Raw genomic sequence first — 19,538 nt, 5'->3', positions numbered from 1 at the left:
TGAGTGATCGGGTGTTGAGAAATGCGGCGGCTGAATCTGATCGTCATTAACATGTTACGCCCTGAAATATTCATGGTTGCAAAGCCGCGCCCACTGAGGTCAAACACGGAAAAGGAGCGATTTTGGCGAAAAAAGAAACTTTTGTGAGCTGGAAATGGATCCTGTCAGGTCTGAGGTGGAGGAGAATCAGGAGGAGCTCCTTGGAAGAATAAAAACTGAAATTAAAGGGAAAACGCTGCCTGGAGGACGCCGTTCACAGCAGCGGTGAGCTGCGTCACCTGGACCAACGGCACCGGCTGAGGTCTGAACGGTCCGTTAATTTAACCCTGATGTTACAAACAGCGAGGCCGACTCCTGCTGTACAGCTCAGTGTGATTGTTTTGTTTAATGATGTCTCAGAGTCAGACGGCGGCACCGCGGCCCGGTCTCCCCCCACAGCGGGGACGGTCCCACCGAGACACACACCCGGCACCGGACCCGGGGCCGAGCAGGACCCCGGACCGAACAGAACCCGGGACCGAACAGGACCGAACAGGACCCGGGACTCAGGCCACCGAGGGCGGCGCGTGCCCCCCGCTGCTGGTGCTGCTTCAATGAAAGAAAATTTATAGAAATCTCAATAAAATGTTTGACTGAACGTCCTCTGTCTGGATTTAACCTCCCTTTAGTTCATGTTATGTTCTCGGCTTCACATCATTAAACATGAAATAAATCATTTGCTAAACTTTAGAGTTTATTTACACTTCAGTAGCGGCTCTTCAGGTCCTGTCTCCTCCTCCAGACCCATGGAGGCTCTGCTGGTTCCCTGGTTCTTCAGGTCCTGTCTCCTCCTCCAGACCCATGGAGGCTCTGCTGGTTCCCTGGTTCTTCAGGTCCTGTCTCCTCCTCCAGACCCATGGAGGCTCTGCTGGTTCCCTGGTTCTTCAGGTCCTGTCTCCTCCTCCAGACCCATGGAGGCTCTGCTGGTTCCCTGGTTCTTCAGGTCCTGTCTCCTCCTCCAGACCCATGGAGGCTCTGCTGGTTCCCTGGTTCTTCAGGTCCTGTCTCCTCCTCCAGACCCATGGAGGCTCTGCTGGTTCCCTGGTTCTTCAGGTCCTGTCTCCTCCTCCAGACCCATGGAGGCTCTGCTGGTTCCCTGGTTCTTCAGGTCCTGTCTCCTCCTCCAGACCCATGGAGGCTCTGCTGGTTCCCTGGTTCTTCAGGTCCTGTCTCCTCCTCCAGACCCATGGAGGCTCTGCTGGTTCCCTGGTTCTTCAGGTCCTGTCTCCTCCTCCAGACCCATGGAGGCTCTGCTGGTTCCCTGGTTCTTCAGGTCCTGTCTCCTCCTCCAGACCCATGGAGGCTCTGCTGGTTCCCTGGCTCTTCAGGTCCTGTCTCCTCCTCCAGACCCATGGAGGCTCTGCTGGTTCCCTGGTTCTTCAGGTCCTGTCTCCTCCTCCAGACCCATGGAGGCTCTGCTGGTTCCCTGGTTCTTCAGGTCCTGTCTCCTCCTCCAGACCCATGGAGGCTCTGCTGGTTCCCTGGTTCTTCAGGTCCTGTCTCCTCCTCCAGACCCATGGAGGCTCTGCTGGTTCCCTGGTTCTTCAGGTCCTGTCTCCTCCTCCAGACCCATGGAGGCTCTGCTGGTTCCCTGGTTCTTCAGGTCCTGTCTCCTCCTCCAGACCCATGGAGGCTCTGCTGGTTCCCTGGTTCTTCAGGTCCTGTCTCCTCCTCCAGACCCATGGAGGCTCTGCTGGTTCCCTGGTTCTTCAGGTCCTGTCTCCTCCTCCAGACCCATGGAGGCTCTGCTGGTTCCCTGGTTCTTCAGGTCCTGTCTCCTCCTCCAGACCCATGGAGGCTCTGCTGGTTTCCACGTCTTGTGGCGCAGGCGCATCAAAAGTAACTCTATCGGCCCGGAACAGCAGCGCCCCCCGCTGGATCTGAGCGTCTGAAGCTGCTCTGCAGCAGCTGTTCGTCTTTTCTCACCGTTAAAACTGCTCCTCTCCGTGGCAGGATGGACCTGCGGACTTATTGAAAGTTAAAAATCCTTTATTAATCCCACAAGGAAGAATTTTGTTAGATATTCTGTAAGGGCATCATTTCATTTTTTAATTATTTTTTAATCTGTCCTGAATGTGTGCTGCTTGTGCTTCATGGCGTGTTTCAGATGTGCTCTGTAATTATTTTCACGCTCCGCCAGGTTTTTCTGCGCTGCACCGCCAGTCCGCACTGACTGAAACTTGCTACACGATGTCAGAGCTGTCGTGAGATTTCATCTTTCCGAACGATCACGACCAAATTGATAAATAACCAACCCGTCTTTCATATGGCCGTACGACGGCCGTACGACGGCCGTACGACGGCCGTACGACGGCCGTACGACGGCCGTACGACGGCTGTCGTACGCCCGTCGTGCGTACGACGGGCGTACGACGGGCGTACGACCGTATACCGCCGTACGACCGTTTGATAAATGAGGGCCAATAAGAGAACATTAAAATCCTTCCTGATGGACAGGGAGCCTGGAGCCATGTAGCCCCGCCCCCTAGTCATATGTGGCCCCGCCCCCTGGTCCAATCAGGACTTTAAACTGGTGTGATGTGGCCCCGCCCCTGGTCCTATTTGGCCCCGCCCCCTGGTCCTAGAGAGAAACGGGCGGCTCTGGCTTTATTCTTTAAGAAACAAACTTATTTCTATTTTGAATATGAGGAAGAAAATTCAGCTCGGAGTCAAAAACCAGGCTCAGGTTTCAACGAGTTGCTCTGGTTTAAAATCTACGACACTTGTTGTTCAAATGTAAATAAAAGCACAAAAATATTTTCTTTGCTTCTTGGCTGTGAGACAAAGCTCCTCTCCTCTGATTGGCTGTGAGACAAAGCTCCTCTCCTCTGATTGGCTGTGAGACAAAGCTCCTCTCCTCTGATTGGCTGTGAGACAAAGCTCCTCTCCTCTGATTGGCTGTGAGACAAAGCTCCTCTCCTCTGATTGGCTGTGAGACAAAGCTCCTCTCCTGGAGGTCAGGGCCGTGACCCCTGACCCAGTGAGAGCCAGTCCCGGTCCAGACCTGCAGCAGCGGTTACAGTCACCCAGTTCAGCAGCGGCTGTTGTTCAGTTTCACTTCCTCTTCCTGCTTCCTGCTTCCTGCTGACGCTTCTCTTCTGCTCACAGCCCTTTGTTCCACACCGGAGTTCAGACGAGGTTCCAGACCTGGTTCCAGACCGGGTTCCAGACCGGGTTCCAGACCGGGTTCTGGTGTGAGACCCAGTGTGGGGGATCTCCAGATGGACCCCGGAGCCCCGATGGAGGCCGGCGCCGCAGGTTTGTTCACCGCCACCGCCTCAGCACTGCCGTTCCCCTCCCCCGCCGCGCCGGCAGGCCGACGCCCCGAGCCGAGGTCCGACTGACGCTGCGGTCCGACTGACGCTACAGCCGGTGTTCCAGGCGGCTCCGCCTCGACCACCAGGGAGCTGCAGCAGGACTGGAGGGAGCAGAAGCAGAGGGACCGGTCCGTCAGGCTGCTGTTCCAGATCCCCTCGGCCCAGATCCTCCACAGCGCCGCACACAGACACGTGGTGAGACGCACAACAACAGCACAACACCACGACAACACAGCAACACAACAACAGCACAACACCACGACAACACAGCAACACAACACAGCAACACAACAACAGCACAACACCACGACAACACAGCAACACAACAAACAACACAACAACACAGCAACACAACAACACAACAAACAACACAGCAACACAACAACACAACAACACCACCAACAGCACATCAGCCCAGATCCTCCACAACACCACAACGAAAAACACAACACAAACCACAACAAACAACACAACACACCCGTTAGCAGAGCATGTTAGCAGAACCCGTCGCAGAGCGTGTTGTGAGACCGCAGCATCTGGCCCTGGTCCCCACTGGACCCTGGACCCTGGTCCCCGCTGGACCCTGGTCCCCGGTCCCCGCTGGACTCTGGTCCCCGGTCCCCGCTGGACCCCAGTCCCCGCTGGACCCCGGTCCCCGCTGGACCCTGACCCGTCCCTGTCTGCAGGTCTACACCGTGGTGGTCATGCGCTCCGGCAGGTTCGACTCCCGGCAGGCGTCGGTGCAACGCCGCTACAGCGACTTCCGGCGGCTCCACCAGGAGCTGCGGGCGGAGCTGCAGGAGGAGCTGGAGGAGGCGCCGCTGCCGCCCAGGCTGCTGACGGGGAACTTCTCGGCCGCCGCCATCGCGGCGCGCCGCCTGGCGCTGCAGGACTACCTCGCCGCGCTCTTCTCCGCCCGCCGCGTCCGCCGCTCGCCCCGCTTCGCCGCCTTCTTCACGGAGGCGGAGCAGCGGCGGGCGCACGGCCTGCTGCGGTCCGGCCGCTTCCGGCCCGCCGCCGAGCAGCTGCAGGCGGTCCTGGAGGTCCAGGAGAAGCTGCTGCCGTGGCAGGGCGCCGCCCTGACCGTCCCCGCTCTCTGCGCCCTCGCCGTCTGCCACCGGGACCTGGACGAGCCGGAGCGGGCCTTCGCCGCCGCCCAGCGGGCGCTGCCGGCCGCCAGGCGCTACGGGCCGAGGAGCCACCGGGCGGCGCTGCTGGACGCGCTGCTGGACCTGGGCTACCGGCTGGGCCGGCCCGTGGCTCAGCTGCAGGACGAGCTGACCGCCCTGAGGGACGCCGAGCGGGGCCCCGTGGCCCCTCGCTCTCTGAAGGAGCTGGTGGTCCAGGAGTTCCTCTGAGGAGCGCTCGGACCAGGTCAGGTCCCTCGGTGGTCCTTTAGTGATCCCTTTAGCACTCCTGAAGTGGTTCCTCAGTGGTCTCTTAGGCTACGTTCACACTGCAGGGCTTAATGCTCAATTCGGATTTTTTTGTGAAATCCGATTTTTTTGCGAGTTCGTTCACATTTTCATTAAAATGCGACTTGTATGTGATCTCCCGTCTGAACGGAATACCACTCAAAAGTGTCCCGCATGCGCAGAAGAGGACATAATGACGTCACGCAGCAGCGCGCTTCACTGTTTGCTGAACTCACAAACAACATACAGAATCTACAGCTTTTCAAGCGTCAATGATTTATTTAAGAACTGATCAAACACGTATTCTGACAATTGAATAGTGCGCAATCATTTCACTGCTGCGCTTCTAATCAGCCGCGCCGAGCTCCTTCTGTGTGTGTGTGTGTGTGAGAGAGAGAGAGAGAGACAGGGAGCGAGAGAGAGGGAGAGAGAGAGGGAGAGCGCGCGTATGGATATTATTATTATTTTTCCTCCCCGTTGTCCTGGCGCTGCAGAATTTAGCGAATGAGAAGGAAGAGAGCCAAGTTTTTGGCCATGGCGTTTTGTGGGGCAGTGGCAGCAACAGAGAAACGCAGTCAGGAGTGGGGGGACAGTGATGAGAGTCTTTAATGATACGGAGTTCAATAATATTTTTCGGATGGCAAGAACTCCCTTAATGTGCGTCTGCGAGCGCTTTTTTTTAACACTCACGGTAAGACTCACGTCTTCAGCGCCCCACATCGTGACGTGTAGGTCGGATGAATGCGACCTGGCCGTTCAGACTGAAGTCGCATGGCAAAAGATCCGATACGTATCGGATTTAGGACCACATATCCAAGTGGCCTGGGTCGCATTTGAAAAAATCGGATCTGTGTCGTTCAGACTGTCAGGAAGAGATCCGATACAGGTCGCATAGGGGCAAAAAAATCGGATTTGGGTCACTTCAGCCTGCAGTGTGAACGTAGCCTTAGGGGCCCTGATTGGTCTCCTCATGGTCCCTTCAACAGTCCCTCAGTGGTCCTGTAATTACTCCTCTAGCAGTGCCTCAGTGGTCCCCTGGTGGCCCCTCACTGGTCCCCTGGTGGCCCCTCACTGGTCTCCTGGTGGCCCCTCACTGGTCTCCTGGTGGCCCCTCAGTGGTCCCCTGGTGGCCCCTCACTGGTCTCCTGGTGGCCCCTCAGTGGTCCCCTGGTGGCCTCTCACTGGTCTCCTGGTGGCCCCTCAGTGGTCCCCTGGTGGCCCCTCAGTGGTCCCCTGGTGGCCCCTCAGTGGTCCCCTGGTGGCCCCTCACTGGTCTCCTGGTGGCCCCTCAGTGGTCCCCTGGTGGCCCCTCACTGGTCTCCTGGTGGCCCCTCAGTGGTCCCCTGGTGGCCCCTCAGTGGTCCCCTGGTGGCCCCTCAGTGGTCCCCTGGTGGCCCCTCACTGGTCCCCTGGTGGCCTCTCACTGGTCCCCTGGTGGCCCCTCACTGGTCCCCTGGTGGCCCCTCAGTGGTCCCCTGGTGGCCCCTCAGTGGTCCCCTGGTGGCCCCTCACTGGTCCCCTGGTGGCCTCTCACTGGTCCCCTGGTGGCCCCTCAGTGGGCAGAAGGAACAGCGTCGGACCGAAGCTCAGAGGTTGGTGTCGTCTGTGAACAGTCGGACTAAGACAGCCTACAGACGGCGTCAACATGTTTCCATGGAGACCAGCGGTGGGTGTTTGGGAGGCGTTCAGGTGCAGGACGGAGTGCAGGAGAACTGGATCCGGCCAGCAGGGACCGGAGGACGTGTCCGGACGTCTTCACCGCGCCGATGATCTCAGTCCACCGCCCGGATCCTGTCATGGCGCCGAGCACCAGCAGCCACGTGAGGCAGGATGTCCGTCAGCCGGCGCCTTGAGGACCACAGCGGCCACCGGACTGGCTGGACGCTCCAGGGGAGAGACCAGTCTGCAGCCGTCAGCTTTCTGTTTGAGGTTTATTGGTGTAACTTTGTCTGATTTACAATAAAAATAATAAAATTCTGATCTCTTCTGGAAGCAGCCGCAGCGCCGAGAGACGGCCAAATAATTTCAGCTGTGAAGGAACGGGCTGAGGCTGGACCTGAAGGACAAGTCCAGATCCCAGATCAAGAAACGGTTTGTTCTAAGAACAGACTCGGTGTCGAAACAGGAACCATCAGAAACCGTCAGAAACCGTCAGAAACCGTCAGACGTGTCGAAATGTGATTTCAGCTCAAACTTCCTCATTTCAGCTTTAAAGAAAAGAAGCAGTGGTGAACCAGATGTGAGTCCAGGTCCAGGTCCTGGATCCACATGCTGGGACCAGATGTGAGTCCAGGTCCAGGTCCTGGATCCACATGCTGGGACCAGATCTGGGTTGTCCAGATGTGTTTAATAATGATAATTTTCTGAGCAGCAAAAGGTTTGAATGTGACGAGATTCCAGTCAGAACCTCCGGGGTGGATCCTTCCTGTGCAGCGCTGCGGGCTGTAGTGAGCGGCGCGGTGTAGTGTTGTGCAGTGCGGTGTAGCGTTGTACGATATAGTGTAGCGTTGTGCGGTGTAGCGTTGTGCGGTGTAGTGTAACGTTGTGCGGTGTAGCGTTGTGCGGTGTAGTGTAACGTTGTGCGGTGTAGCGTTGTGCGGTGTTGTGTAACGTTGTGCGGTGCGGCGTTGTGTAAAGTTGTGTGCTGTAGTGTAACGTTGTGCAGTCCTGTGCGGTTGTGTTACGGGGACGACTGTCTTTGCGCGGCCGGTTTCCTGTAGTTCAGGCGACTGACGAGGGAATCGAACCAGGAAGTGGGGCAGCAGCGGTACAGGACGGGCAGCAGCCCTCCCATGTGCCCCGGCGTGTAGAGGGGGCGGGGCCTGGGCGACAGCAGGGCGTGGACCACGTCGTCCACCACGGGGGTCAAGTCCACCGCCGAGAGGCGGGACATCTGGCCCAGCGCCAGCGGCAGACCCGCGATGTACTCCGACCCATAATCCTCTCTGGCCTCGGCGGAAGCGGCGGCCAGCAGGCGGCGGGCGTGGCGGCTCGCCGACTCCGAGTCGCCATAGATCCCTGCGGGGAAACGGAGCGTCACGACAACGTGGCGGCCGGAGGAGAGCGGCGGCGGCGAGCGGCGTACCGGTTCTGAAGGCCGTCGGCTGCACCACACACACCCGCACGCCCCACGCCCACATCTCCTGCCGCAGAACCTCCGAGAACATGGCGAGCGCCGCCTTCGACGCGCCGTAGGCGGCGAACATCGGCATGGGGACGTTCCCTGTGGAGCAACACGCTTTAGGCAACCCGTCCCGACAGAACCCCGGAGGCCCCGGAGGCCCCCACAACCGGAACCAGGACAACATCATCCACAAGAGCTGAGACCCCCGTGCCCTCTGACCCCCCCACCATGCCCTCTGACCCCCCACCATACGATCTGACCCCCCACCATGCCCTCTGACCCCACCATGATACCAGCAACTCAAACTTAGAGAGAACCATACTGTTCCTGTGTGTGTGTGTGTGTGTGTGTGTGTGTGTGTGTGTGTGTGTGTGTTCTCGTATTTCTATCCTTGTTGGGGCCAAATGTCCCCACAAGGATAGCAAAACGTGGAACGACGTGCCTTGTGGGGACCTTTTTCCGGTCCTAAGTAGGAGAAACAGTGTTTTCTTGACCATGTTGTTGTTACTGAAAAAAGTAAAAGGTCAAAAACATTTCTTTAGGGTTAGGCTGTGTTGTGGTGTGGGTTAGGGTTAGGGTAAGGGTCAGGGTTAGGGGCTAGACATGAATGGGAGTCAATGGACGGTCCCCACAAGGATAGAAATACGAGACTGTGCGTGTGTGTGTGTGTGTGAGAGTGTGTGAGAGAGAGTTTGTGTGTGTGTGTGTGTCCTCACCTGCCAGGCTGGACACGTTGACGATGCGTCCTCCGGAGCGCCGCAGCAGCGGCAGGAAGTGCTGAGTCATCCTGACGGCAGACAGGAAGTTGACGTCCAGACAGCGCTGGTAGTCGTCCAGCGGCTGCAGCTCGGCGTCGGCGGGACACAGCAGCACGCCGGCGTTATTCACCAGGGCCCAGAGACCTGTGGGACGGGACGGGACGGGACCGGGACCGGGACGAGTCAGCAGACGTTCTGAAGCTGTGCCGAGTGGGCGGAGCCTGCGGTCTCACCTGCGTCGGCCACCCTCGCTCCGACGTAGCTGCGCGCCGCCTCCACCTGCCGCTGGTCGGTCACGTCGAGCTGCAGCACCTGCAGCCGGTCGCAGCGCCGGTCCCGGAGCCGCCGGGCGCCGTCTCCGTCCGCGTCCAGCACGCCGGCGAACACCGTCAGGCCCCGCTGGCTCAGGGTCACCGCCAGGGCGTGGCCGAAGCCCGAGTCGCAGCCTGCAGGGGGCGACGGCGGACCGTTACGGTGCGTTCACACCGGATGCGAGTAGCGTCGCGCGGTTCGCCCCTGGTCGGCCGCGTGTGCATTGTGTGACCCAACAGCGGCTGCCGCTGAATTCGCGTCTGTCGCCGGCGCTCTGCTTCATTGCTTGATAAACCCGACAGCGGCGTGGCGGCGAGTCCAGGCGACGGGTCTGGATTCAGAATATTTTGCAGAGGCGTTCAGCGCATGGTGAGTTTACCCGTTTATTCCAGGAGCTGCGCCGGGATGAAGGACGCTTTCAGCGGGACTTCGTCTCTCCAGGGTCAGTTTGACGAGCTGCTGTCCCGCTTCGGCGCTCTGTCTCCCCGGGGACCCGACCTCTCCGTGAACTCGCCGTTTAACCAGCAGTAAACACCGTTTCACCACAGTCTGTTTACTCAGGTCACCGGGACCCGACCTCCTCACTGGTCTTCCTCCAACCTCCTTTTTATTCCTGTCCCAATAAAAATATGACGATGGGCTCAGGGCGAGGCCGACCGCTGTGACCAGTTTCTGGTCCATTTCTGGCGTTTCCCGGGTCTCCGGTCCGTCATAAATGACGTCATGTAGAGCGGCTCTGTGATTGGTTCGCCGCTCGCGAATTCGCTCAAAAGTTCAACATTCCCAACTTTCAGCGGCTCGAGTAGAGCGGTTTGCACGGCCGCAGCGCGTTTCGCGCTAGTAGAGCGGCGGAGCGGCCGCCGCTCAATTCGCTGAATTCGCGCCGTGTGACCGCTCGCCGCTTCCTGGCCGCGTGAAAACCATATATTTTCTATGTAAATCGGCCGCTCTTGCCTCGCTATTCGCTTCCGGTGTGAACGCACCATTAGACTGCAGGTGCAGCGGGTTGTAAAAGATTCCCAGAAACACTGAAAGGATCCGCTTCTCCCACAGTGGATCAGATTCCAGATCCGGTTGATCCAGGTGGTCTACACCGATCACGAATCCGCTGCTTCCTCATATAAACCCAGTCTGACAGCGGAGCGGATCACGGGCTCTACCAGGTGTTCCCTGGTACGGACTGACGAGATGACGAGACAGGAAGCAGTAAACTGAAAGCAGTAAACAGGAAGTAGGAAGCAGTAAACAGGAAGTAGGAAGGAGTAAACGGGAAGTAGACCAAAAAGCTAGCAGCAGAGCGGGACGGTGCTGAGAAACACTTTCTAATAAAAACCCAGAGAGAACAAACCCTGGAGCAGAGGTGGAGCCGGGGGTTGAAAGAGCTCGGTGGTAGACTACCCGCGGACCACCGCCCGGTGTGACGGATGAACTGGTTTCCATGGTAACAAGTACGGTTCCTGTAAACACCTGCTGGAAGCAGCAGATGTTAGAATCAGACTCACTAAAGACTCTGAACTGATGAATTTCCTGGAACTGTAGAGAACCGGCGTCACTGGAACCTCTACAAGGTTCAGGTTCAACATCTGCTGGTCACCAGTTAACACGGACACCAGCTCATCTGAAACACCGGCAGGCGGAGCGGATCCCCGGTGGGGGCGGGGTTCCGCCCGGGGGAGGAGCTCTCTGAACAGCGGCTCATTCTGGATCAGATAGAACCCTCTGAGGACCGCTGCTCTGAGAGGAAGAACCTCAACGTTCCTGAGGAGCTGCTCTCAGACATGGCGTCCATTTGGGAGGAACCGGATAATCCGGTCCACCCAGAGCTCCGCCCAGAGCTCCGCCCAGGACCCTCCTGAACCAGGACTGGTGCCCTCCATGGATGTTTAATCTGAATGTTTTCAATGTGAACCGGGCCATTGCCTCATTGCCCTGGTTCTGGTTCTGGTTCTGGTTCTGGTTCTATCTTGTCATGTCAGCTGTTCCTGCTGCTCTGGTCCAGCAGGAACCCGTCCCTGCTGCTGCTGGACTCCCGGCCGGACTGACGGGGAACCGGTTGAACTAGCTGGGGATGATGTAATGACTACACGGAGGGGGCGGAGTCACTGAGGGAGGCTGCCGGCGGGGGGCGCTGTGGCGCTCACGTGGCGCAGCTCAGGTTTCATTCTGGGTCCTGGTCCGGCTCTGGCTCGGGTCCGGTCCGGTGTTGCAGACCAGGACTGGACTGTCGGGCTGTCCGGACTGGTCCGTCCCGATGAGGACCACCAGAACCCGTCCTCAGCCCAACCCTGGACTTCCTGGTCCCTGCAGGTCTGGTTCTGTTCTGGACTTTGAAAGACGGGTTCCTTTACAGGGTTCCTCTGTTCCTCTGTTCCTCTGTTAGGTTCTTCAATTTCATCAGCTGCAGGTTAAGGAGACGGAGAACCGGTTCCGCCTGGATCTGTGTGTGTGTGTGTGTGTGTGTGTGTGTGTGTGGTGAGTGTGTGAGTGTGTGAGTGTGTGTGTGTGAGAGAGAGAGTGTGTGTGTGTGAGTGTGTGTGTGTGTGTGAGTGTGTGTGTGAGTGTGTGTGTGTCTGACCTGTCAGCAGAACCGTCCTATCAGGTTGCAGCTCCTCCCCCTCCCAGCAGACCACCAGGCCGCCCAGCAGCAGAACCCAGACCAGGTCCGGGTTCTGAGACAGGAACAGGCTGCAGGTGGTGAAAGCTGCGGCGCCGGCCCAGAGGGCGGCCCACAGGAGGAGCCACAGGAGGCCCCGCAGCAGGCCCCGCGGGACGCCCCGGAGGCCCCGGCGGAGCCTCCAGCCCAGAGCGACCAGCAGCAGCGCGGCGGCGGCGGCGGCGGCGCTCCACACCTCCATCCTGCCTCCGCCCGTCTGCCGCCGCAGCCGCTCCGCCGGTCCGGGCGGCCCAGGCTCCGCCCACACACACACACCTGTGCGGGTGTGTGTGTCTGTCAGCTGTGGGTTCCGGGTGGCAGTGACTCGGCGCACGGCAGGGGGCGTGGCAGGGGGCGTGGCCTGAGGCCCCACATCCTGCAGAACAGGCTGCAGATAAACATCAGCTTCACGCCGCTGCGCCTCCAGCATGCTGCCGCTCCGGCTCCGGCCGGGGGGGCGGAGCCTGGAGCCTGGAGCGCAGACATTAACCCCTGACCCCTGACCCCTGACCCCCGACCCCGAGTGCGCACTCGTGGACTTGGAGAGTACACACCTGTTAGTCGGACTTCGAGTCCAGACTTTCGACGAGGCGAGAACATCGAAGTTAATGCGCGACTGGAACAAGCGGACTGGAGGACTTCATGGTGTCTACAGCCAGTATGATGGTTTTCATTCGTTCATGCATTGAAAGATTGATCAAAAAGCAACATAACGTGAGTGTTTATAGCGGCCAGTGATCAGGAAGTATGAGAGGAAGAGAGGAGCTGGTGTGGAACAACTTGACATAGCAAGTCGCTGCATTAAATATTGGGAAAAGGTTAAAATGACGATACAGGATTTCTACACAGAGAACTGTGGCCAAACTGCTGGTACCTGTTCTGTCTCATGAATGTGTGTAAAACAGCTACTCTGACTTCTGGCCTCCTGCCCTCCTAAACAGCTGTTCAGTTAGTGTTTAACTACTTGGAGCTGAGCTCAGAAGAAAAGCAGCTGATCAGACATTTCTAAAAAACACAATTCTTTCACTTTGTTTTGCTGCCTGTCCTCCCTGTGTGTCCTCTGTCCTCCGTCTGCTCCGGTCTTCGTGATGCACTGATTTACATGAGTCTAATATACATTATAGAGCTGAACACATCAGTATCACCATTCAGTTCTCTCCTCAGTAAAAACATCAATGTGCTGCAAAGAGAGAGATTAATCATAAACAGATGTCTAACAAATAAAGTCAGGAGTTCAAGGAAAATGTATTAAACTTCAACAGAACCTTCAAGAATAAAAGCAAAAATAAGTGGAACCATCAGGAAGGTTTAAAAAATGACATGTTTTTAAAAGTTCTACACTTCTTTCTTTTATTTACCAGGAACAACAACATGAACAGCTCAGTATTTGTATTTGTATTTATTCGTTCATTTCAGGCAATTACTACACAATAATGCACAAAGAAAGGAAACATTCACAGGAGCAATAAACAATGTAACAAGTAACCAAGTAACAGGATTGAATTATGCCTGAAAGGGAGTGAGAGGAAGAAAACTTATTTAGTCCCACCCCCGAGTGTCCTTAATATAATTGGAAAAAAAAAAAATTCACTTCCATAGTTGCATATACACACATGGAGATTAATAATTCATTAATTTGGATCTACATCACAAAAACTTGAAACAAGGTGGCGTTATAACAGATAACATATACATACTTGAATAAAAGTATACCAACACTGGTAATGAGCAGTATACCAGGGTAAAGAAGCAACAGAAACACACTCTGTAATGTTGATGTGAATTCAAGACCCACACTGTGTGTCCTGCGACCAAACTCTACGTTTATATTGCAGTTTGAATCTATGAACATTTCGGCATTGCTTGTGTTGAGTGTCCAGGTTGTTCCACAACTTAACCCCACAAACCGATACACAAAAACGTTAACGGGTAGATTTTGTTTCTGGTATTTTGAAATTTCCATACCCTCTTAAATTATGAACTGTCTCTTTTAATTCGAAGAACTGTTGTATATTGGTAAATGGTAAATGGACTACACTTATATAGCGCGTTTTCATCTGCATGAGCAGAGACCAAAGCGCTTTACACTGCAGGATCACATTCACCCATTCACACACACATTCACACACCGGTGGAGGTGTGTATTATTTGGCAATGTTTTATTAAATGCTTTGTACAGAATAATTGAGGTGTTATATTTCACAAGATCATTGATTTTTAATAACCCAGACTGAATAAAAAGATTGTGAGTATGCTGTAGAAATCTGGCCTTGTGTATGATCCGCACGGCTCGTTTCTGCAGTGTGACTCGGGGATTTATTGCGCACCGGTAAGTGTTCGCCCACACCTCCACACAATACGTGAGGTATGGGAGTACCAGCGTACAGTACAGAGTACGGAGGGCATGAGCATCAAGGCATTGTTTTACTTGGTTTAGAATATAGAGGCTTTTGGATATTTTGTTTTTATATGTTTGAAGTGCTTTCCAACATAATTTATTATCAATTACTATACCGAAAAATTTATTCTCACAAACATTTTCAATTTCAGTACCTTCAATAACTATTTGCAGAAGTGACTTTGTTTTAGAATTACCAAACATCATTACTTTAGTTTTACTTATATTTAGAGACAGTTTATTTATGTCCATCCAGGTTTTTATTTTATTGAGTTCCATGTTCAGTTTGTACAAGCTCATTGTAATCATTACTACTACAGAATATATTTGTGTCATCCGCAAAAAGAAAGAGTTTTAGGGATTGAGATACATTAAAAATATCATTGATGTACAAATTAAATAGTTTTGGCCCTAAGACGGATCCCTGGGGGACACCACAAACAAAGCCAAGCTGCTCGGATACATGCTTCCCCATTTTTACAAACTGCACCCTTCCTGTCAAATAGCTTTTGATCCAGTCCCCAGCTACACCTCTAATCCCATATTTTTCCAGTTTATTTACTAAGATGAAGTGATTGATTGTGTCAAATGTTTTTTTGAGATCAATGAAGACACCGACTGCAATTTTTTTCTGATCCAGTGCAGTAGTAATTTCTTCAGTGGCTTCCATTAGAGCCATTGAGGTGGTTCATGGCTCTAAAACCATACTGAGCGTCAGTTATTATGTTTCTCCAGGAACTTATCAAGTCGAGAGTCAAAGAGTTTTTCAAGAATTTTTGAAAATTGTGGCAACAGTGAAATCGGTCTATAATTTGTGAAACAGTGTTTGTTCCCATTTTTGAAAAGCGGAATTACTTTTGCGATTTTCATTTTGTTTGGAAAACGTCCAGACTGAAATGATAAGTTACATATGTGAACGGTTTTGCAATATTAAAAATTACATTTTTAACTAAGAACATGTCACTATTGTGATAGTCGGTGGAGAACTTATGTTTACATTTCAGTACTGTATCTACAACCTCCTGCTCATCTGCTGCCAACAGAAACAGTGAGGATGGATTGTTCTTAATGAGGTTAATTCATTGGTTCCATGATTTGAAATTGTTGCAGCCAACTCAGGGCTGATATTTACAAAAAAATTATTAAAGCTGTTTACTATATTACTCATGTTGTGATTTCCACCATTTTTGTCAATGAAGTAATCCGGATACGTTGACTTAAAGGAACCATTTTTGATTAAACCATTAAGAACATTCCAAGTTTCTTTTATATTCCTTTTGCTTTCATTTAATTTTCTTCTGCAGTATAGCTGTTTGCTTGTTCTCATGACGTCAGTTAGTTTGTTTCTGTACGACTTATATTTTTGCTCCGCTTCTTTAGTTTTTAATTTAATAAATAATTTATGGAGGTTATTCTTCTTTTTACAAGCATTGATTATCCCTTTTGTAAGCCGAGGTCTAAGTTTACGTTTTGCCCTTGAATAGAATTCTTTTACTGGGCAGTTTTTATCATATAAGGAAATGAATATATCCAAAAACTTGCTATAAGCACTGTCCACATCCGTTTCTCCATATGCAGCACTGCAGTCCTGTCGGGCTGAACTGTTGTTCAGGTTGTTGATTGTTTCTTCATTTCTTATTCGTTTGGAGATGACTTCTATGGGGTGTTTTATGTTCTTAAAGTCACAGTCGTACAGAGTAAAAACAGGTAGATGATCAGAGATGTCAGTGATCAGGAGGTCATGTGACTCCAGTCTTCAGGGGTTCCTGGGAGAACAGATTCTACAGATTCTGCTCCAGGAAAAATCTCCTGGATGGAGTCAGGAGCTCCGGTCTGGTTCTGCAGGGTTCTGGACCGTCCTCAGTGCTGTGGATCAGCTGATGAACCTCATCTCAGTGATCCACTTCCAGACAGGAGCAGGAGGAACCTGGAGCTTTGCTGTCCTGGTCTTCAGGCATGTCTCCGTCCTGCTGGAGTCGCTGCAGAACCACAGAAACATCTGTTCCCTCAACGGAGAGTTCTCCCTCCGTCAGACTGCAGGGTGTTTGTGACGCCAGAGGAGCTTTACTGAGGTCTGTACTGAGGCCCTGGTCCTGCTCAGATCCACCATGAACCAGCTGGTCCTGCTCAGATCCACCATGAACCAGCTGGTCCTGCTCAGATCCACCATGAACCAGCTGGTCCTGCTCAGATCCACCATGAACCAGCTGGTCCTGCTCAGATCCACCATGAACCAGCTGGTCCTGCTCAGATCCACCATGAACCAGCTGGTCCTGTCTCCACCAGCTGGGTTCTGCTGGGTGGAGGTTCAGACTCAGACCTGCAGCACCAGGAGCCGTTATGACTCCAGACTGCCACCTGCTGGAAGGAAGAAGCTTTGTCTCAATAACCAGAAACACAAACATGAACACAGTGAGATCAAGATCACAACAGCTCAGTCACAGGAAGCCTCTCTGGCGTCACTCAAAGTACAGAACCAGGTCTGACACCTTGGATCAGGCCTTCAGATTATGCCTCTTATATTTATAGCTTGTTTGGCGTCACAGTCGACCCTGCAGACGTCCCAAAGTCTCTGAGGAGGACAAAAAAAAAAGAATCACACACTACTAACTCAATACATTATTCATACGTGCTTTAATTGGAGCATGGAAAAACAAACCTCCTCCATCCACATCCGGCTGCAGACCCCCTCTGGACCAGGTTCTGGTTCCTCAGTGGTCCCTTGATTGAAACAGTTCATGGTTTTAGTCTGAATGCACAACATTCACCGGTAGAACCAGTAGAAGACCTTTACACACTGAGACTGAACTTTATAGTCGATATTAACATCCACCTCGCATTTCATACATTAAAGTTAAATTAAACAGCTTTGAACCTGAACCGAGCAGATTTACTCTGAAACAGATTAAACTGGACCCAGACACCGCTGGATTCACACGAAGCGATCCGTATCTCCTGTTTAACCGCAGCGGAGTCGCAGCCTGCTGCAGCCGGCAGGAAGCAGCTGAGCGCCGCTCGCCTCCTGGCCGCCCGGCCCCCAGGAGTCCCAGACCATCGGAACCGGTTCAGACAGGCTTGATGTGGACAGACTGGGCCCATCTCAACATTCTGAACAGCTACATTCTGAAACACCGTTAAAGCTACCTTCTGTTAATATTTCAGAGTTTCTTTTTACTCACCTCTGTGTGTTCACTCCTCCGGCATGTCTTGTGAAATGCATTCTGGGTAATTTCGCTTCTCAAGTCTGCACAAGTCTGGTCCGATGCAGACTCGGTAAAGTGGGCGGAGTTCGTCACATCCGGGTATTTCATGCGTTCTTGGTGAGATGCGTACTTCTGGAGCCGTACTTGGTCTCTGGCTGATGACGTTTCACGAGTCGAGTTCACAAGAACAGAGAAGTACGCGTATGGAGAAACGGCGCGGGTCCGCACTGGACGCCGACTTCGTGGCGGCCCTGTGCTGTAGGGCAGACGGGGTCGAAGGTCACGCTCAGGGAGCAAGACTTGTGCCCCGCCCCGTCACCTGCGGGATTCAAACCCACAAACCTTCTGACCTCCGGTCTGACCTCGAGGCCGCCGGGCCGGGGACGGAGAACCACCAGACAACCCGTTTCCACGGCAACCGTGGACTGAAAACCCAGGCCAGTTGGCAAGGTGGGACTTCTGGGAACCGCCTCCAGAGGAAGTCCTGGTCCTGGTCTCACCCTGGTGCTGCTCCGGGTCCCGGTCCCGGACTCCACTCGCTCAGCAGACGGACAGTTCGTGACAGGAGGTCAGAAAGCGGTTCTCAGAGAACCCCGGAGAACCTGGTTCAGTCCGCCGTGCCAAGACCTGTCCCCCAGAACGTTCACGTTGTGGACCCGCCAGGACCCGGGTCATCTGGAACCCGCGTGGAACCGTTCCAGGCAGGGAGTTCAACATGAATTCACTCAGAAAGATTCACTCAGCAGGGTGACAAAGCTTTTATTTTGAAGGAACCACCTACAGTCACGAGCACGTTGACACGGAGACGCTGGACGTTCGTCCACAAAGCAACACACACTCCTTCACACTAAAGCTGCTGGGTCCCAGAACCACTCCGCCAATGGGAGCGGGGCGAGGCGGGGGGGCGGGGCCACAGCTCAGGCGAAGTTCTTCTTCAGGAAGTTGATCAGTCCGTTGGTGGACGAGTCGTGGGAACCGACCTCCGAGGCGTCCTTCAGCTCCGGCTCGATCCGCTTCGCCAGCTGCTTCCCCAGCTCCACCCTGAGGGACCAGAACCGGCAGGGGGGCGGTCAGGGAACCGGAACCGGCAAGGTGACAGTCGGGTCGGGTCGGGGAACGGGAACCGGCAGGGGCACGGTGGGGTCGGGGAACGGGAACCGGCAGGGGCACGGTGGGGTCGGGGAACGGGAACCGGCAGGGTGACGGTCGGGTCGGGGAACGGGAACCGGCAGGGGCACGGTGGGGTCGGGGAACGGGAACAAACAACGGGACTATCAGGGAAAGTCTTTGTGGTTCCCTGAAGGGACCACAAAGACTGGAGTGGTGAACATTAGAGGAACCGGTCCCAGGGCCCGGGGCCGGGGAACAGGACCAGGACCCGCCCAGGCGTCGGGGAACACTCACCCCCACTGGTCGTAGCTGTTGATGTTCCACACCACTCCCTGGACGAAGATCTTGTGTTCGTACATGGCTGAGAGCAGAGGAAATCACGTGAGAGGGGGAGTGGTCAGAGCAGGCCCCTCCCCTCCCGGTGGCCCCGCCCCCTCCCGGCACTCACCAATCAGAGCTCCCAGAGTGAAGGGGCTCAGCTTCTTGAAGACGATGGAGTTGCTGGGTTTGTTTCCCTGGAAGACCTTGAGGGGGCGACAGAGCAGCGCTATGACTGAGGTTGGGGTCAGGGGTCGGGGGTCAGGGGTCGGGGGTCATGGAGCAGTGGGTTGCTCTGCTACCTTGTGCGGCAGCAGCTTGTGCAGCCGGTCTCCCTTCAGGCCAGCCGCCTCCAGCTCCCCCTGCGCCTCCTCGGGGGTCTTCCCCTTCATCAGGGCCTCGGTCTGGGCCAGGAAGTTCGCCATCAGGATCTGAAGACAGGGGGACCGTCACCCGGGGGGGGGGGGGGGGGGGGGGGGGGGGGGAGGGGAGGGGCGGGGCTTACCTTGTGATGGAGGTTGTCTCTGATTGGATGTTGAGACTGAGCCGGGATGAGGAAGTCAGCAGGAATCATCCGAGTTCCTGAGGACAGACCAGACTTCAGGAAACTGGGGGGTCTTGTTGGTTTTTTGGGGGTCTGGGGGGGGTCTAGTTGGGTCTTGTTGGGTCTGGGGCAGTTTGGGGGGGGTTCAGTTGGGTCTGGGGGGTCTTGTTGGTTTTTTGGGGGTCTGGGGGGGTCTAGTTGGGTCTGGGGCGGTTTGGGGGGGGTCCAGTTGGGTCTGGGGGGTCTTGTTGGTTTTTTGGGGGTCTGGGGGGTTCTGGTGGGGTCTGGTGGGGTCTAGTTGGGCCTAGGGGGTCTGGTGGGGTCCGGTTGGGTCTGAGGGGGTCCTA

The 19,538-nt window shown here is 54.7% G+C and overlaps 3 protein-coding genes across 5 annotated transcripts in view; 1 reads left to right on the top strand and 2 right to left on the bottom strand.

Annotated features, from left to right (window-relative positions):
- The first annotated feature begins 3,166 nt into the window (after positions 1-3,166).
- Positions 3,167-7,538, top strand: snx20 (sorting nexin 20). Of its 3 annotated transcripts, none has more exons than XM_030096283.1 (4): positions 3,167-3,297; positions 3,409-3,551; positions 4,043-4,800; positions 5,722-7,538. In XM_030096283.1, the coding sequence occupies exons 1-3, from the start codon at positions 3,261-3,263 to the stop codon at positions 4,712-4,714; spliced, it is 852 nt and encodes a 283-aa protein (XP_029952143.1). In that variant the 5' UTR covers positions 3,167-3,260; the 3' UTR covers positions 4,715-4,800; positions 5,722-7,538. The 3 variants fall into 3 exon arrangements, with proteins under 3 accessions (XP_029952143.1, XP_029952144.1, XP_029952142.1); XM_030096284.1 differs by having other exon boundaries at positions 3,168-3,297; positions 3,421-3,551; XM_030096282.1 differs by lacking the exons at positions 3,167-3,297; positions 3,409-3,551 and having other exon boundaries at positions 3,747-4,800.
- hsd17b2 (hydroxysteroid (17-beta) dehydrogenase 2) lies at positions 6,235-11,863 on the bottom strand. The gene is made up of 5 exons (XM_030096272.1): positions 11,541-11,863; positions 8,887-9,099; positions 8,612-8,797; positions 7,857-7,994; positions 6,235-7,789 (listed from the first exon to the last, which is right to left on the bottom strand). The coding sequence occupies exons 1-5, from the start codon at positions 11,818-11,820 to the stop codon at positions 7,452-7,454; spliced, it is 1,155 nt and encodes a 384-aa protein (XP_029952132.1). The 5' UTR covers positions 11,821-11,863; the 3' UTR covers positions 6,235-7,451.
- A 6,098-nt stretch (positions 11,864-17,961) lies between these two features.
- gpia (glucose-6-phosphate isomerase a) overlaps positions 17,962-19,538 on the bottom strand; it is a 6,163-nt gene continuing 4,586 nt past the window's right edge. The window contains exons 14-18 of the mRNA XM_030096240.1: positions 19,153-19,229; positions 18,950-19,078; positions 18,778-18,853; positions 18,624-18,690; positions 17,962-18,260 (exon numbers count right to left, since the gene is read on the bottom strand). Coding sequence (XP_029952100.1) covers positions 18,137-18,260; positions 18,624-18,690; positions 18,778-18,853; positions 18,950-19,078; positions 19,153-19,229 — 473 coding nt within the window. The 3' untranslated portion in view covers positions 17,962-18,136. The remainder of the gene's footprint in view (positions 18,261-18,623; positions 18,691-18,777; positions 18,854-18,949; positions 19,079-19,152; positions 19,230-19,538) is intronic.

This window comes from Salarias fasciatus, chromosome 7, assembly GCF_902148845.1.
Source record: "Salarias fasciatus chromosome 7, fSalaFa1.1, whole genome shotgun sequence".
NCBI lineage: Eukaryota > Metazoa > Chordata > Actinopteri > Blenniiformes > Blenniidae > Salarias > Salarias fasciatus.
Note: the sequence above shows the minus strand (reverse complement) of the source record. Positions and strands in the feature narration are given on the sequence as shown.

What these genes read in the sequence shown, in the direction of transcription:
- snx20 (XM_030096282.1), top strand. Translation starts at nt 3,848, where the DNA reads ATGTTAGCAGAACCCGTCGCAGAGCGTGTTGTGAGACCGCAGCATCTG.
- hsd17b2 (XM_030096272.1), bottom strand. Translation starts at nt 11,820, where the DNA reads ATGGAGGTGTGGAGCGCCGCCGCCGCCGCCGCCGCGCTGCTGCTGGTC. An exon ending in TAGGACGGTTCTGCTGACAG is followed by an intron (nt 9,100 to 11,540) that starts GTCAGACACACA and finishes CGCCCCCTGCAG; the next exon opens with GCTGCGACTCGGGCTTCGGC. An exon ending in CAACGTGTCCAGCCTGGCAG is followed by an intron (nt 7,995 to 8,611) that starts GTGAGGACACAC and finishes GTTGCTCCACAG; the next exon opens with GGAACGTCCCCATGCCGATG.